The sequence below is a fragment of the Trachinotus anak genome, unplaced genomic scaffold (genome assembly GCF_046630095.1).
Source record: "Trachinotus anak isolate AG129_WGS33_773 ecotype Australia unplaced genomic scaffold, CSIRO_AGI_Tana_v1 ptg000024l, whole genome shotgun sequence".
In the NCBI taxonomy this organism is placed as follows: domain Eukaryota; kingdom Metazoa; phylum Chordata; class Actinopteri; order Carangiformes; family Carangidae; genus Trachinotus; species Trachinotus anak.
In genome coordinates, this window is record NW_027273875.1 from 3,221,890 (window position 1) to 3,239,602 (window position 17,713).

General features: G+C 39.2%; 1 protein-coding gene across 4 annotated transcripts in view; it reads right to left on the bottom strand.

The window, feature by feature from the left end:
• fstl4 (follistatin-like 4) overlaps positions 1-17,713 on the bottom strand; it is a 370,155-nt gene that overhangs the window by 115,238 nt on the left and 237,204 nt on the right. For all 4 annotated transcript variants that reach the window (XM_071460311.1, XM_071460312.1, XM_071460310.1 and 1 more), the window contains one exon: positions 4,200-4,442. In XM_071460311.1, coding sequence (XP_071316412.1) covers positions 4,200-4,442 — 243 coding nt within the window. The remainder of the gene's footprint in view (positions 1-4,199; positions 4,443-17,713) is intronic.

Genomic DNA, 17,713 nt, shown 5'->3' on the forward strand with positions numbered 1-17,713 from the left:
TGACTTTTGGCAATTACAATCTAAATGGGTTATTAGGATTGAGTGCAGCTGGCCTATCAGTCTTTTTTACTGACAATGTGCCCCTTAAGAGGCCATCTGGGGTCAGATAACTTAACTTTGAAGCTGTTTCTCAATTTGCCATTCTTGAGACTATGCGGTGACTTTAACTGGTGTTAGACATCCAGAGTTCTGCGTTGATTCTTTAGAAGAGTCTTTGTGGAGTGGATGGCTTAAGCTAGCTCAGAGTGCTTCAAAGTGCTGCAAAGAAAACAGAATTCTACTTATTGAAAAGATGGAGTAATGAAAACCCCTTTATCCTATTCTGTTTCCTAACACTGCTGTCTCTCTGTTCCATTGTGTAATAGTTATCTATTTACTTGTGAATATAGAATGTTAGAAGTGTTTCTTCTTCTTCCGTTGTTATTCTAATGTTATTGTACTATGTACACTTTTTGCTAAGTTAATATGGATTACCAGCTAAACAGCCTGAGTGTAAATACAAAGAAACCAGTGACAGGGCAGAACAAAGAGCTCCATCCAGAGCTTTATAGCCATCCTTTTTAACTAACATACAATCCCCTTTCCTGTCTGTCACAAACCACTAAGCCATTGACAAACACTTGAGAGTATGCCAGTCCTATCAGGTCAGACAGCCTCCTTCAAGATGCTTCAAAGAGAATATCTGGGTTCCCACAGATATTCGAGTGGTAGGTTCCTTCACCTCTGCAACTATGTTTGCCATAACAGGTCTACAGCAGTTTGGATCATTAAACAGTCTCCCTTGTCTCTCTCCACAGCCTGAAGAAAAAATAAAATAAAAATGTGCATGTGTGTGTACGCAAACAATCACACAAAAGCCTGAGCCCAAGAAAAGCAAAATAATAACAAAGTGAGAAACACAAAATATTTAAGCACAATGCATGAGCGAGGTTGCCTAACACAGCCTGCTTATGTGTCATAGCCACAAAATAAAACATGACTGTTACCTGTTCTTAACAGGTAAGACGATGACAGCCAAGCGAGTGCTACAGTGGTATTGTCCAGTCAGGCATATGGACAGTGCTCATATTGTCAGCCATCCATTGTGCACTTTACTTAAAAGCATACTTGTCTCCAAGAAGTGTCTTGACAGATCATGGTGTCAGTAATCAAGACGTGATATTTGCAAGGCTCTGCATCCACAGCATGCAAATAATATTTCAGATGAACTAAGTGTGAATGCTCCTCTACAGCCTTGGGGCAGCAAAAGAGAAGACTAAGTTTTTTTTTTAGCTTAAAACAATATTTTGTGAGATGTGACCTGGTGGTAGAACAGTGATTATGACTGTGCTCTGACTCAAAACCATGTGAATAAACAAAACCATCAATCAGTTCGGTAAGTGGGAGCTACTGAAATGAGGTCGGCACAATGGAAATGTGGTTCCTCTTTCTTTTATCGTTCGCCAGAGTGGAGAGTTTTGAACTGGCTGTGCACAGAGAATCACAATGATCCAGATATGCTGAAATGAAATCCTGCATAAGTACTTGCCAAATTTGAGACTGTGACTTTAGCCATAGCCCTGAGAAGACTGGCTTTCACAGAAGAGCTTTTAGGTTTATCAAACTGAAACCAAAACTACAATGAAAGAGAAAAAAAACAAAACTAACAAAAACATGAAAAAAAAGTTTTTTGCCATGTGGCTTCATACATAGCTGTAGGGACCAAAGACATCTATTTTGTCTGTGACTAAACATTTTTTTTGCCATTTAACATTTAATTATCTTTTGGCCCTAAAAATGGGCCACAAAATATATAATAAAAACAAAAACAAAATCAAAAGCAAAACTGGAAAGAAAAAAAAAAATCAATGTGTTTCAAAAAGAAGAAGAAAATGTAGTTTCATCGACTTTTTATTTAATTTGTTTCAAAGTGAAACACAATACTGCAAGGGAACAATGGAACAATGCACCACTCCTTAAATAATACCTGTTTGTCTATACAATATTGTTGCTTTATCCCAGCAGATTTTCTAGTCCTTTTTTGTTGACGTGGAGCACTGGCTAAATCCTGACACAGACATTATTCGGCAATGAGGAGAAAGGCAACAAAGTGACTCATTCTGCAGCAGGCCACACCAGTGTTTGGTTACACAGGCCTTAAAGCAGGATTTGTTATTTTTGAGAGTTTTGAATGAGACAGGAAGGACTCAATGGTCACCAACAGGCCAGCATGTCACAGACAACTACTTCACCACCTCTTCCACTGTTACCACTTAAAGACAGTAATTGTGAATAATGATTTTAGCACAGCACTGTGGGACATGACTCCCATTGATGTCTTTGTATATCAGGTGAAATAATTACTTCCCATTTACGGAGACACACAAGCACATGCGATTCCCATGACATATAACTGATTTCCAACATTTTCCATCTCCTACTGGTTTTCTTTCAGACATCTCGAGTCTAAGCCTAATGTGCCGACTGAACATCCCTAATGTGGATTAGCCATGCATGGGGGTGTCTGCCAGGAATCCTTCCCTCCCTAATGTGATAGGACTTAAAGTGCTATATGCTATGTTTGTTTGTGTGAGTATATGTGTCTGTTGCTGCTCAGCGTTGACAAAACCATGCACTCTAATTAAGTATAGCTTTAATTTCATTTTTACCCTGAGGGACTGTAAACAGCATTTAATACTAGTCTGACACCCCCCCCCCCCCCCAAAAAAAAAAAAAAGTGGAGGAGATGCCAGCAGGTACATTGTACAAACACATGCATACTTGCAGTTTTGGTGACTGCCAACAACTTCCAGTTGAAAAAAAAAAAAAACTACACACACACACACACACACACACACACACACACATATAGTTTAAATTAGCAGAAGCCCTACCTAGCTCTGTTACCTTTAAATCAAAGTCATGATAAAGCGACTAGGCTGTTTGTTGGATAATAATGCTGACTGTTCATGCTGAGACTGCACTTCTGCTAATGAGTGATAGTCAAGGAGTGAACATTATAATGATTTACCATAAAGGACTGGTGATCCTCAGTAACCTAGTGGTGATTTGTTAGTGCCAGGGTATTGATGTAGTAGAGGTTGTAGTTAGACTGTATGTAGACATACTAAATGAATTTATAAATGTTTGCATCAGCACTGACTTAAAAATAAGGGTTTATGACACAGATGTTTATAACCTTCTGAATAAAAACTCATCATTAAAATTCCACAATTACACTGATCGTTAAATGAACTTTTAGGGTTCTGCTATAAATGATTTAGACGCCCGTGTTTGTGATTAGGGCCAACTGCCTAGTAAGTATGCTGACTTGAACTGAAAGAAGTGTGATTACAGCAGTAGAATACACAGAGGAGAGGAAAACAGCTCCTGATAAAAGAGTGCCAGTGTCGGCGCTTAGCTATCGTTTCCCAGACAAACTCCACCCTGAGCCACAGCCTTCAGTGCCAAACTACAAATGATTTCATTCTTTCATCTTGACTGAAAAGGTGGCTGACAGAAACGGCATGATTTCCACAGTGATTGATGCTTGTGACTAGAGCTTGACAGGTTGCAGCGTGTAACAAAACAATTGTTTTGTTTGTCTGTACAACTCTATTATTGTTTAAATGTTTCAACATCAAACTAAAGTCAGATCTCCATTGCTGCCTTGAAATAGCTCAAAACTATGCCACACAGGTATCAGAAAAATCATCTGAGGGCAATTTTCACTCACGCAAGTGTTAACCTGCACCAGACTCAGTGATGCAGTCAGACATCAAAGACAAAGCTGCTGTGCAGCATCACTGTGTTGTTGTTGTGGCATAGCAACAGCACTGCAAAAAACTACAAATCTTAACAAGCTAAATGATGTTTATGTTCTCAAATTCAGTAATTTTCTTCAATCACATGCCGCATTCTTTAATTAAACAGCTCATGTTAAATCAAATAAATATGGACATCTGAATGAATTAATATGAATTAATATTATATTTTTACAACTACTTGGATTAAAACTGGTCTAACACAGCATTAAAGGTACAACATGTCTACAACATTTCAACTTCAATCAATCACCCCCTATATTAATAATATATATTTTTGAGACAATAGCATAAAACCTTTTAAAACCTGCTGTTGCTAGTGCCTTCAAATAACTTGTTGAACTAGATCTTTTTACAGTGTTTAGCAGCCCTCTACAGTGTCTGTAATAGCAATACCTTTAAAGAAGCACTCCTTGCTGTGCACCACATAGATTCGTCTCCTCTCCAGGCAGGCGGTGCGGTAAACCTCACAGTGGTTCTCGTAGAACCTGCCGTCTGAGCCACAGACCGGGACAAAGGAGGGCCGACACTTTTCCTGGCAAACACACTCGGCACGGCCAGTTTCTGCCATCAGCATGCACTGCCGACCCCGTCCACAGTAGGTCCTCCGACAGGGATCTTCATCTGGGTCGGAAAGGGCTGCAATAGAAGAGTGTTTATTTAAGAAAGCAGCGAGACTAAATCAGCAAAGTTCATAAAAGCTCATGAGTAAAATTCAATCTTGTAAGGGAGAGAGTGCAACATTTGTTTGCATTGACATGTCTTTCTTATCTTTGTGGCTCTGAAACACAGTCACAGGGATGGGCAGAGGATAGAGATCAGCTGAAGTTGCACAATGCAAAAATAAAATATACCTGGCTCATCAGCACTGATCACTAATCTTGAGCTGGGACAGACAGAATATTGCATCCTTCTTGTTTCATATCCAGCTGAAGTTGGTAGGTCTATAAAACATATTTCAATTCAATTCAATTCAATTTTATTTGTATAGCGCCAAATCATAATATACAGTATCTCAAGGCACTTTACAGGGTAAGGTCAAGACCTTACTTTGTTAAAGAGAAAAACCCAACAGTTCCCACAAAGAGCAAGCACTTGGCGACAGGGGGGAGGAACAAATTTGCGACCATTTGTCACCAATGGCTGTTCAGTACTAAACTATGTTTGGTTTCCAGTGCTTCACATCAGCCATGAATGAATGTAAGGCTTCAATAACAGGTTCAATAACATTATAATAACATAATCTATGACGCACTTACTCAGACTAGCTGGCAGCATCAGGGGCCTCACCCCCTCTCCTGCAACATCAGTATGCAAACTTAAGACCTTTAACAGGAAGAATTAAATGCTGAATATAATATCATATCATATCATAATTTTTAAAAACTGTGAAACAATGAGGAGTACCATGTTATTCTCAGAAGCACTTAATATATTTGACAAGAAATCCACTGCGTAAACACAAAAAACATATTTTCGTTTATACGCATTATATACATTATGTCTCCTGCTTTACAGAAAATCGAGACAAGACTTGGATTCATCCTGATTTTAACAAATACTTCATTTGATATGAGAGTAAAATAAAACAAAAGGAAACATATCTATCACAACACAGTAACAAGACAAATTACACAGTATGCACCAGAAATAGAAAAAGCGTAAACTCGAGCCAAACACCTCCAGTCCTGATCACAGTATAAGATAGTGCTAACAAGGACAATCCTCTTTTTTTAAATACAAACCCAACAAATCAAACAGCCAGGTGTCCTTATTAACACCTCTCAGCACTCGTTCACACATATGTGCACATCCGTATACAAACACGAAAAAATATGTATACCTGAGTACAACTAAATGTGCAAGTAGAACTCCCATCTTCTACACATGGTTCTCCATTTTCATAAACCAGTGTTTGTGCCAGCTCCTGTCCCACACACGCACGCACACACACACACACACACACACACACACACACACACACACACACACACACACACACACAAACACACGCACAGATGTAGAGATGCACACTGCACACGCCAGCATCCTCACCACTCACTGCCTAGGACTCCTCACATGTTCTCCCTGATTTAATCTATTTGCACTTAAAGCAAGTCTTAAAGCTGCTGATCCCACCAAATGCTCCACCTTGGATTGATCTTTCCTGACTCCATGAGCTTGACCAGGACCTCCTCTCTTGTTGTGATCTGAGGGCTGGATTTATGGGCTCATGTGCCTTGGGGTTATCGCAGTGAAAACTGCATGTTTAAAAAGGTACAAACAGGGCATTTGGTGCCTCTCAAGCCCATCTGCTAAATGCCAGTTGTAATAAATTAGACATAAAAACTGAGTTGGAAACCTTCCCTGAGTTTAGACATTATTCATTTGATCATGAGAAAGCAAAATAAATATTAACATAGATGAAAAACTTCTACGTAGGCACCCACACACTGTTTTTGCAACTGACAACTCCAATTAATTTGATCAAAGTTCAAATATAGCTGTGTTTTTGTGTACAAATAAATAAATTTTACATGCAAAGAAATTAATAAAAATTCAAAGTATGTTTTATCACTTCTTGCTGAGAGTCAGCTTCATAGTTTCTAGTTCCTGTGGCTGTAGGGAGACCAGTAAATTCACCCATTCTCACCTTCCACAACCCCTCAACTCCCACACTTTCTGTGCTCTTACAGAATATACTAATTCCAAAAACTGTTCCAAAAAATGATAAGTTTGTTAAAGCCAAATATCACCCCTAAATGACCTTGTTGAGTTTCAGAAGTTTCTTCTTTTAAAATTTCAAAGGTTCTGTTTTTATTTTTTTGTTTTTTTTGTTTTTTTACTTTGATGTTAACAAGCTCAGTTATTTGCCATGGAAACCAGCGCAAATATAAAGGAGAGGACTGCTGGCTGATGAGAGAAACAAATGGTACAGTATGAATAACCTGATGTCGCGGTACAGAGAAAAACAGCACTATAAAATAGTGAGAATGAAACGACAATTTTAACAGCTAAAAATAAAGAAGTACAACAAAATCTACAGTCGTAGCTGGTAACATTAAATTTCAGTTATGGCAAACTGTGAAGGCCATTTACCATTACAAGGAAATGAATACACATCCCAAAGGGACTTAAAGGCCACTGTGTTATTGCTGTTTTGAGGTTGAGTCAGTTGAGATGCTGAGAAGGAGTCAGCTCTATTATCCCCCTGTGGAATAAGGCTAAAAACCTCACTGGCTTAACTTAAAAGAACCCAGTCCAGGCTTTTACAGTCAAACTGCTGAAAACAGAAATTGAATTTGCCTGGAGCATAATCATATCTAAACTCTCAGCATATTCAATAATAGAGGTAATGTGCTGTTGTTGGAGGACAAAAGTCCCTTAATTACATAAAAGTGATCCAACGACGCACACACACACACACACACACACACAAACACACAAATAAAAAAAACACACATTAATACACTAGCACCCTCCTACTCACGTTGAGGTGTAAATATGCAGTCAAGCACACACTCTTGTTTTCAGTCACTGTCTAACACACAATATCTTCGCTTGCAAACACAGACACACTGTCAAATAACACACATAGATACGACTGAGCGGATTAATATGCACATCAATTACTCAATCAACATTAGGATTAATTGACGGAAATTTTAATAATTGATAAACAGCTTAAGTCATTTATCCAGCAAAAACACCACATGTTTTCTGATTCCAGTGTCTTCACATCATTGTAAAATTAACATATTTGGGTTTTTTGCACTGTTGACTGGATAAACCGTTCAATGTGAGGACATCATCTCAGGTATCTAGGAAATTGTGATGGGCTTAATTACATTTGATATTTTATAGACAAGGCTTTTAATCAAGTAATAACAAATAATCAACTAGTAGACTAGTTGATTAAAATGATAGTTTCAGCCCTAGACACAGTCTGACCCGACGTGGAAACACTGAATACTCCTTTATCATAGTTAATCTGCCTAAGGAAGCTGTGGGTTGGGGGTGTGCCAGGTAAATACCCCAAGGGGAGCGTCGGGACGGGATGGAGGAGCAGGTGGAGGAGGAAGAGGAAGCCGGGAGTAAGACAGACTCAATTCCTTTTTATTCTAGTTTACTAATTGTTGTGCATGTCTCGGCAAAGCATCTGTGGGAAATGCAAAATAGCCCGGCTCCCTTGCGACCTTGCTGTTCATGTCAAGGTCGGGGACGATTACAAGATCGTTTGTATTCTCCAAGCGTGGGAGATTAAACGCTTAGCTACAAGCGTCCTGCGGCAGTTACCCACCGGTGGCTGTCTTCCGTCTTCATCCTCCTCATTTTCTCCCTCCCTCCCTCACTTTTTCTTTTTTTTTTTTTTTTTTTTTTTAAAATAGCACCAGCCCCCTCGCCCTTTCCCATTTTGCTTAGAGAAAAGAGTACATGGACAGAAGCCACTCAAACAACAGAAACAATAGCACATAAAAGTTACATCTACAATACAAAAGCTGTCTGACATTTAGCTAAGTCCTTGCATCCGTGTCATCCTCGCTGTAAGTCCTTTGTCTGCTCTCTTGGACCATGTTGGCTGCAATTGTGGCTTGCTTAAGAGGCTAAAAGTGTCATTTGATAATCCTCCCTGTCTAAGCTGCCGGCACAGTGCTTATAAATGGCTCTTATAAGTTCAGATGCTCTGAGGTGCCAAGACAATGCCAGACTGACCATCCAGTGTCAAGCCTTGCATCCTTTCGCTAGTTCTTTTCTGGTCCTCTGTCGTTTTTCCTCTTTATTTTGCCATGCATGTATATTCTCTCTGTCGCTTTGTCAATACCAGTCTGGGGCCGAGCTCTGGTGGGCTTCAGGGAAATTGAGACAGAGGATTGTCCACTATAATCAGAGATTTCCCGGACATGTTGAGAAAGGAACATTGTATTGATAATATGGGAACATGAGGGATTTGTAGAAAGTGTTAAGACCATTTTGCCTTATCTTTCTGACATTTTTCGACAGACAAAGATAAGTTTCCCCTTTCATTTCCTTTTATGCATGACAAAGTGGATGAGAGCATAACTGGAGGCACAGAACAAGTGCCTGCCTGACTGACTGCCTTTGCATTTGTCAGGAGAAGCGACAGTCTTGTTAGTCTAAGCCCTCGCTGTATAATTGTGATGAAGCCATTGGTAATTTGAATCCACATACAATCTGGATGCATGCAATCACATATGCATTGTACAGCACAGTCACATAAAGAATACACAGGCAGTAAGAAAGAGAGTGAGAATATGTTGCTTCACTCTGGAAGCAAAGTTCTAATGTCCTCGCTCTATTTAGCAACTAAAATGCGCCTCAATATATTTATACCTGAGGCTAGATTCAAGCACTTTGAACCCCTTAAACATTTAAAAGCAATCACAACAGACTTTATTTATTTTGTATTTAATCCAGTGCCACAGAGGGGGAGTTTGTTATTTTTGATACATTCTCCTCAGAGAGACAGAGGGACAATGCCGAGCTTCTTACTAATTAGACTGGAAGAACATTTGCCCTGCTGATGTGGGACTCGCTGCCTGCAGCACTACAATGTTATAAACCACCCTGATCCATAGAAACATAAGAGCTGTAGTCACAAATCCTTCAGGATATCAGTACATGACATTTACAGAGACCGAAAGTGGACATTTTTTGCCAGCAGACAAGATTTTGTTAGATGTAGTTTAGCCCCTGAAGTGTCCTTGTGTCATATTTTCATTGAACTTTTGTGAGTACAGTTGTGTAGCCATGCATATTCTCGAATAGTGTGCATGTGTATGAAGCACTTGTGTTCATGCCTGTGTGTTTTGCAGCCCCAGAAAAGCTCTGTCACATCTGCTGATCCTCCGGATCATTCTATTTGCTCTGAAGCAGCTGTACATAATTAAATTCTAAGACGCGCCGTCAAACACTGTCTCCCCTGTGTCGCGCAGTCGGACAAAGCGCTTCTGACATGCACGCTGAGCTTGAATATCAATGGACAACAGCAGTCCTTGGTGCTAGGTGAGATATGCTGTGGCATACATACAGATAAGAACAAACTGTCCATTTTGCTGCACTGTACCCAAATTGATACTACATTTCTGAGAGGATCGAAACCAGAGTACAAATAACAAGAAGCCGGATGTACTGCAGAGTTTTTCTAATTGCATGGATATTTGAGAAAAAAAATATTTTGCTCCCTTTCTCCCTCTTTTTTAAAAATAAGAACTGATGGTTTCAGATTGTTTCCAGAGCATCCTTCAGTTAAAATCACTCATGTTTGACTTTAAAAAATGCACAAAGAAATAGAGTTTGACAAGTAATTTGTAGAACATCTGTCCCCTCCATCTCCATGGTCTAGCATTAATGATAAATTTGCTAATATGATCTGAGAGACATCACTGCAAAGGACTAATATTCACCTACGAAAATAACTACAGAGATTATGAAAAATGTGTTGGTTTTTGTCAGGGACAGCTTGCAACTGAAGCAGGGACAGACCCCTTAAAATTACATAGACCTATAAATACTACACACACCTCACACATAAAAATAATTTACACCAACATACAAAGATTTTTAGTCGGCAAGAAGCACATACTAAAGGACACACTGGACAACAGGGAAGATAACAATTAGACTTTCTCTAACCCTAACCCTTCAAGAGCTTGTTCCTGCACAAAAACATAAATGGACATCCATCAACAACAGTAAACATTTTAAAATTTATGATGCTAAGTGAAGATGCAAAATTTAATTAATGAGATGGTAAATGGAGAGACGTGCAAACTGTTTGTCAGCTTTTCTTTTTTTCTCCCACTACTGTGAATGATGTTGATGGTCCTGAATCCACTCCTAAAATTTTAAAAATATCTTAATGAGAATGACAGGCAGCTACTGCAACAGATGGCTAGTGATTAGAGCCCGTCAACACTACACACTGTTTTATTTCATCTTAATGCTAACTGACCCAGAGAGGTAGAGACTTGGTCAGATCAGTCAGGATGTCAGAGTCATATATATAATCTGCCAAACTAGAGCAATTTCTGTGCCGGTCTTCATGCATCAATATCATGGCTGAATTTTAACATTAACACAAAAATCATCAGCAGGACAGTATCCCATCTAAGAGATTTAATACTGCACCTACGGCCTGATGCTTGCTGTAATGATGGAACATGTTAATCTGCTTAAACAAGAATTAAAAGTTGATCAAATTAATTTTAAATGGACCAGACCAGAGTGGTGGACTGACTGGCTAGAAGACCAAGAACCAAACAAACAAGACAGACAGTAAACCAGACTTAGAAACATCCTTTCTGACTCACTCTGGACGCTAGAGACGACTACAGCAACACCACTACATGCAGTAACTTGAGAAGATAATTACATTTAATATTAACTTGCTACCAGAGCCATTTTTCTCCATTAAGTGCTGCAAAGTACCTATTACCTCCATGACCTCTTTCTTAATGGCAGGTTAGCCAGTACCTTAGCGCTCAGTCACTGAGTGGATGGACACTGAAGCCATTTCAGTCAGCTAATCTGAAGAATGGTATAACTTGTTGTCTGAATACAGAGAGCATACTGCTAATAATAGTTATCTGTAAGCTCGGTCACTTCACATCACTCCCTGCAGTCTACACACACACAGGGGAGTTAGTTTTACTGAAAATGAAAAAAAAACATTGTCTGTTCTAAATGCCACTTTTGCATGAACTCATACCAGAAAACAAACAACATCCTCCTTTTAGACTATTGTTTTCCATGCAGTTAAGGATGAACACATGTCACAAAGATATAAAACTGAACCCTGAGTTTCTTTAAACAGAAACAAAACACTGGCAGTGGAGAGGCTTGCACTGATATCTGATGAGCCATGACTGGTAAGACTAAAGGAAGTAGTCATAGCTGATTAAGGGTATTTGTCAACTTCCTTATCAATACAAGTCACTCTATTTTCCTCCTGTCTTGATGTTTCTTTTACTCTACCCCTTTCTTCCAGACTATTGATTGCAAAGGATGCAAATGGAAGAAGTAATCAAATGAACTGAGCTGGTTGCTGCTGCTGTTTATGATGTCTTACAGTGTATTGGGACACACATAATGTGGTTACTGTACTTCTTCTTCTCCTACTGTCACACTCTCATGCATTACTTCAGCAGTGTACAAACCAAATTTCTCATGTGTGTCTAATGCAAGGACTAACACAGATAGGAGTTGAGATCTGACAACTGTACAAGTAAAATATAGTGAAATGGAGGATGGTCAGCAGTAAGACACCATATAAAAATGTAGTCAATATTAAGAGAAAACAGAAACATGAGAAAGTGTGTCTAATTAGGGACAAACATATAGAATGGGAATCAAACTAATGAAGCAAGAGGACATTCAAAGACAGAGGACAGACGATAGGATGAAAAAAAGATGAGGACTTAGTAAAAGTGAGAAAATCAAATGATAGAACATTAAGACCACTGACAAGTTCAAATTCAGCAAAAAAGGTTTGTATGTGAGACAGTAATGGTGCAGGATAGAAATAAAGGCTGGCTCAGCCTCTACAGAGCAAGGATGTTTGGTCTGTGCCTGGGAGAAAATGTCACAGGGCTCATATGGCTGGTTCGGCTGATAGGCTGGTATTGATCTTCTGATCTCCGTCTATCTGTTGCCGCTCTGCTGAGAGGCCCAGCTCTCTTAAAGAAGGACCTGGGAGAGTGAGGGCTACTGCTGCTGTGTCTGCTGCTGCTATATGCAGCTCCTACATGATCAACTACACTGGGAATTTATTTGGAAGTTTGTGGTTATTTTTTGTCTGTAACCAAGCCACCCACAGGTTAACATGATCACACAGTGAATCCGTTTGAATACCTAGATTCTCAGCATATCATGTGGCTGTATGTTAAAAACCTCATAACTCCACTCTGTGACCCTCTACAGCCCTTCACTCTAACTTATTTCACAAAACTTTTTTTTTTCTACTGGTCGGACTCAAACACTCAAGGCTGTTTTCTTTATTCCTTTATTTCAGTTGACATTTTCAACTACAAGCATTTCTCCCAACAACTGTGAAGTGACAGATGAGCTGTGGCGATGCCTCATGTTGGCCATGAGCTACACGACATTTTGTAGAAATAAAAAAATATCATTTATTTCTATCCTGAGTCTTTCAGGGACGCAGTGGGATCTGGAGCCAATCGAAAGACTCGCTGACAAAAACGTGGACAAAAAGATATCTGAAAAAAAATAGTGTTAACTTCAAAACTAACAAGCTCATTTAGATGATGGGTTGATGCAACATGTTTTCTCTGGAGTGCAAATGCCCACAAGATATCAAAATAAGAGCAGAAAAATGAAGGTGAAGTAAAATCGAAGGAAGCGTACAGGCAAAAAGAGCTGGTGAACCATCTGGGGGTAGAAAGCTTTGACAACACAGAGAAACTACTGTGAGACCACAGTGAGCTGGAATTCACACCTAGCAGCCGTCAGTCACATGGTCACATTGGTTGAGGTATGACAGGTACCTGCTTCTCACTCTGTGGGCTGCCATCCCCTGGGGACTGAAAGTGATTTGGGCAGGTGGCACGGCTTCCTCTTGTGACATAATGAAATTTAGATGCAGCCTCTGGGCTTTCTCCAAGAATTAAGAATGAAGAAAAGCTGGAAAAGGCCAAGAAATAATCATTGTTTGCTATAACAGTCTGACACACTGGATGAGCTCAAGTCAGGGATGCTCACAGTTTTGGTTAAGGAGCATTTACAGTTATTTTAATTCTGCCATTGGACGCCACAAGTAAATGTTTTTCATGCCAATTTCACTTACATTGTGAAACACACTACTTATTTCATCCTACTGACAAATGTTCCCCTGTTTTCATGAAAATACATAATTGGATTCAGAACATAATTAAATTACATGTTCAGATGGATGTAAGAAGATGTTTTTGCATCTGTATTCTTAGATCCCAACATCCACTCAACACTGAATACAAACTAACCTGAGTGTCATACTTTGTTCATGACAACAACTGAAAATTTTACACAAGCACTAGCCACACACCATCTGCTCCGACTCCAGAGGGATCAGAGTTCTACAGTATGCTTAGCCGTTTCTTACATGACAGTGTGTTGGTGTGTATATAAGTGTTTATATGTCTGCATGTGTCTGAAGTAGAAAAGTACACTTAAAGGGCCCACATAGCTGCCTGTGATTGATCTCTGAAATGCAGAAAAGATGGTTGACACCATCTGCTACATTATTTCCCGCTATTTTACCGCTGCTGCAGCTACAACTAAGGCTACAGCAATGTAGGGCCTGAGCATCAGTTCTCCTCAGCTGCCACACTCATATTTTCACATTAATGCCAGCACAGCCAAGGATGAAATACACTCTCAAATGTATTTTTCTGCCGTAGGTTTGAGTAAGCATGTGAGTGTAGGGAATATAATCTTGACTGGAAAAAGTATCCCTTCACATCTCAGAGTCTATAGTGTGCAAAAAGAAAACGTTTGAAAAGACGTAATGTCCCTCCTGCGTCCTATACACAAGTGTTTGGAGCCATAATATCTCAATCTTCAAGGCGTAAATTAAATTTTCATATCTGTGTTTGTGTGTCTGCAAATGTGCATGTATGTGTGAGAAAGAAAATGAGTATGTGTGGGAAAGAAAATGTTTGTTTTCCCTTATTAAAAAATATAGTTTTTCTGTAGCTGTAAACGCTTCTCGATGTGCTCCCACTACACTCCATCCCTGTTTATTATCAACAACATCATAATCCCTTCTATCCATCTTCAGCTTCATCTTGCTCTCACCTCTCGCTATTCATCTCTCTACAGTATATACTGTATTTCTGCTGACACCACACCTGCACCTTCCTCTCCACAGGGGTGGGCTTTGGGAGAACAGAGACCAAGCCCCCCCCCGATGGCCCCACTCCCACAGCCAAGATGACTAATAGGCCCCACAGGGCGGGAAGCAGCAGAGGTGAGGTGAAAAGGTGAGAGAGAGAAGATCAAAAGGCTATGTTGTCTCTTACATCTTGTAAAAGCTTCATCTGTTGGGTGGGCTTTGGCTGCTTAACACTCAATTTACAGAGAAATAGTGTTGTGAATTAATTCTTTTATGTCCATTTAGAGGGACAGAATATTACTGGCCACAACAGTATTCCTATCAAAGAGCACTGAGGCGTCAGCTGGAAGAAAATGATCCTCTACACTCTGTGTTAAAAAGTACTGAAGCTTAGTTCCATACATGGTCCCACTGTATCACAGATGCCCTGACTGGGTTTATATATGGGCTCATATCAGGGCCAATAAGATTTTGAGCTTGTAAAGTGACGAAAAAAAAGACAATACCAAAGTTTGTAGTTTGGTAAACCTGAAAAATTCAAATTCAAATTCATGTGTAGAAAAGATGTGTATTTGTAAAAACAAAATGAGACTGTGATTAAAATCTGTAATCAAATTACATCAGTGGAGAGGTTACACAAAGGGCAAAATCTTAATGACCCTAATTTGAGTCCATATTTATAATTTGATGATTATAAATTTAGCATTTTACCCTGGCTTTCTGCTAAAACGGGACACACAAAACTGCACAGCAATTACACATGGTAAAATACAAATATAGCACTCTGTTTAATGGTTAAGGGCGGATGGTGTTTTTTTTTTTGTTTTTTTTCTCAAAGTAAAGACTGAAACCAAAAGTCTGTCTTTCCAACTTTCCTACTCCACCTGTTGCACTTAGCACTATGTTCCTTCTAAAATTGTTCAAAAAATGGTCATAAGAGCAGTTTATATTTTCATTGTATTGTGTATTTTAGACATATATAAATATATATGAATATATTTCACAGGGACACTGGGCCAGGCGTTTGCACAGTAGGTGTTTTAAAATGATTCTTTGACATGAAAAAATAAATTCCACATCTACAAGATGAAAAATGATAAAGGAACTGTGCCTGAAAAATACATTATGTTTGAGACCACCATTTGCATAAGATTAGTAAGTCAAGGGGATTTCTGTCTTGGCAGACATGGAAGATTCACACAAGATAAAAAATCCAAAATGATATGTGCTATTATTACAAATCACTGGGCATCCCCTAGGTTATATTAGTCCTGTGTGAATGGTGCTCTTCACCTCAAGTTTTTCACTTAAATAGACTGTTGAAGGAGTGGAGGATATATGCATGCTGAATTACTGTGTGTAAAATGTGTGCAGATGTAGATGCAGTACATCCCATATTGACTGCCAAGTATATTCTTATTTATTTATTCACACATTTATTTATATATCTTTATTTTGCAATGCAAACAATCATAGACAGTATTCAGTGTTCATCACCATATCTATCATGGGGTTTTGTCATTGAGGTTTGAGATGAAATGATACATTGGAGTACAGCAAGATTGTTATGCAGTGAAGGAATTGTAATTTACAGTAACACTGTCATCATGTGTAGAAGCAGCTGCAGGGCTGACACTTGAAAACCCTGTTTGGACTAAAGAGAGGCGGTAAAATAACATCAATCACAGGGAATGAGATGCTGGGAAACCTGGCTGGTGTTCATACACAATTACTGAGGCAGGATTATTCTGATGGTAATAACAGTATATAAACAAGTGGGACTTGTTTGCTTGTTTGCACTTAACTTACTAGTGTATTGTTACAAATATTTTTACAGAGTTGTGACACAGAACATTCCACTGCCTGCAGCTTTACCCTCTCAAGGGCTCTCAAGCAGAAACAGCTTGTTTGGTCTAATATAAATCCACAACAATGTTGTTACCTTCAATTTTCCAATCTGTCTTTCTGAAACACACAAACTGTAAAGTTAGGCAGAGTGTTTCACAACTGCCTACTGCTCATGTCTATTTTAATGGCACATGTAGAAGAGTGAGAAGAAAAACACAATTACATGAGCGATGAGTCAGACCTAGAACCACAAAGAGAGTTAATCAGACTAATCCAATTAAACAGGAGCAAATTTAGCTTTGTAAAACAGAGGTGGGGATGCTGCTAAGAGATGTCAAGTGACAGCAATGACTAATTACAGGGAAATAAGCATTGCCTTTCCGCTGTCATTGCCCAGAGCCAGAAAATATATAATATAATGCTAGAATTCAGTTGGGTTATTAAAGAGCCCATGGAAAGGGTTTCCTCAGAAATGAATATGAACCACTGAGATGTGCTTCTGTGGTCCTGATGACAATGGACATGGTACACATACTATTTCCAGTGAAAAGAATACGAGATAGATGGCATAACAGCGAGACCTGTGGAGAGATATACAGGAAGAAAGATAATAAAGACAAAACCATAGAGTGAGCAAGAGAGATGATTCAACTTGGAAATGAAAGCCCCCCAGAAAGCTAGTTGGTATCTGGAGGGCTGCATAGCCCTTTATAGACTATCTTTGTGAATCATAAAATAAAGTTAAAAAATACACACAGTGCCACAGTGCTAAAAGCTAAAGGATGGACTAAAAGAGCCACAGGGCTCTCAGCTTACCCAAACTTTATAGCACCAAGGGTCTGGAGAGGGCACTGGCTTCTGCTTACTGAATAATGCTTTTTGTTATAGAACAAGTCTAATAATAAACAAAATAAATAAATAGACCGCTTTATCTGTGTTTTAAAGTCAAATTATTAACAACAGAGGACAGGTAGGAAGGGCACAGGTGTTGCAATTAACATTAAGGATGGTCTGCTGTCCCAGTAAGCCATGATAGTGTGACCATGACAGTAAGCTAGCAAGCACAAACCCTGTAACTGGAAACTGAAGCAGCTAAAGTGAATTCAGCCAGTGGTTCAATGGTTTTCCTATTGTGACATGTCAAAATGTCTTTGGCTCATTAACTACAAAAAAAGGGCAAAACATGTCAAAAGTCCATTTACATAAAATCACA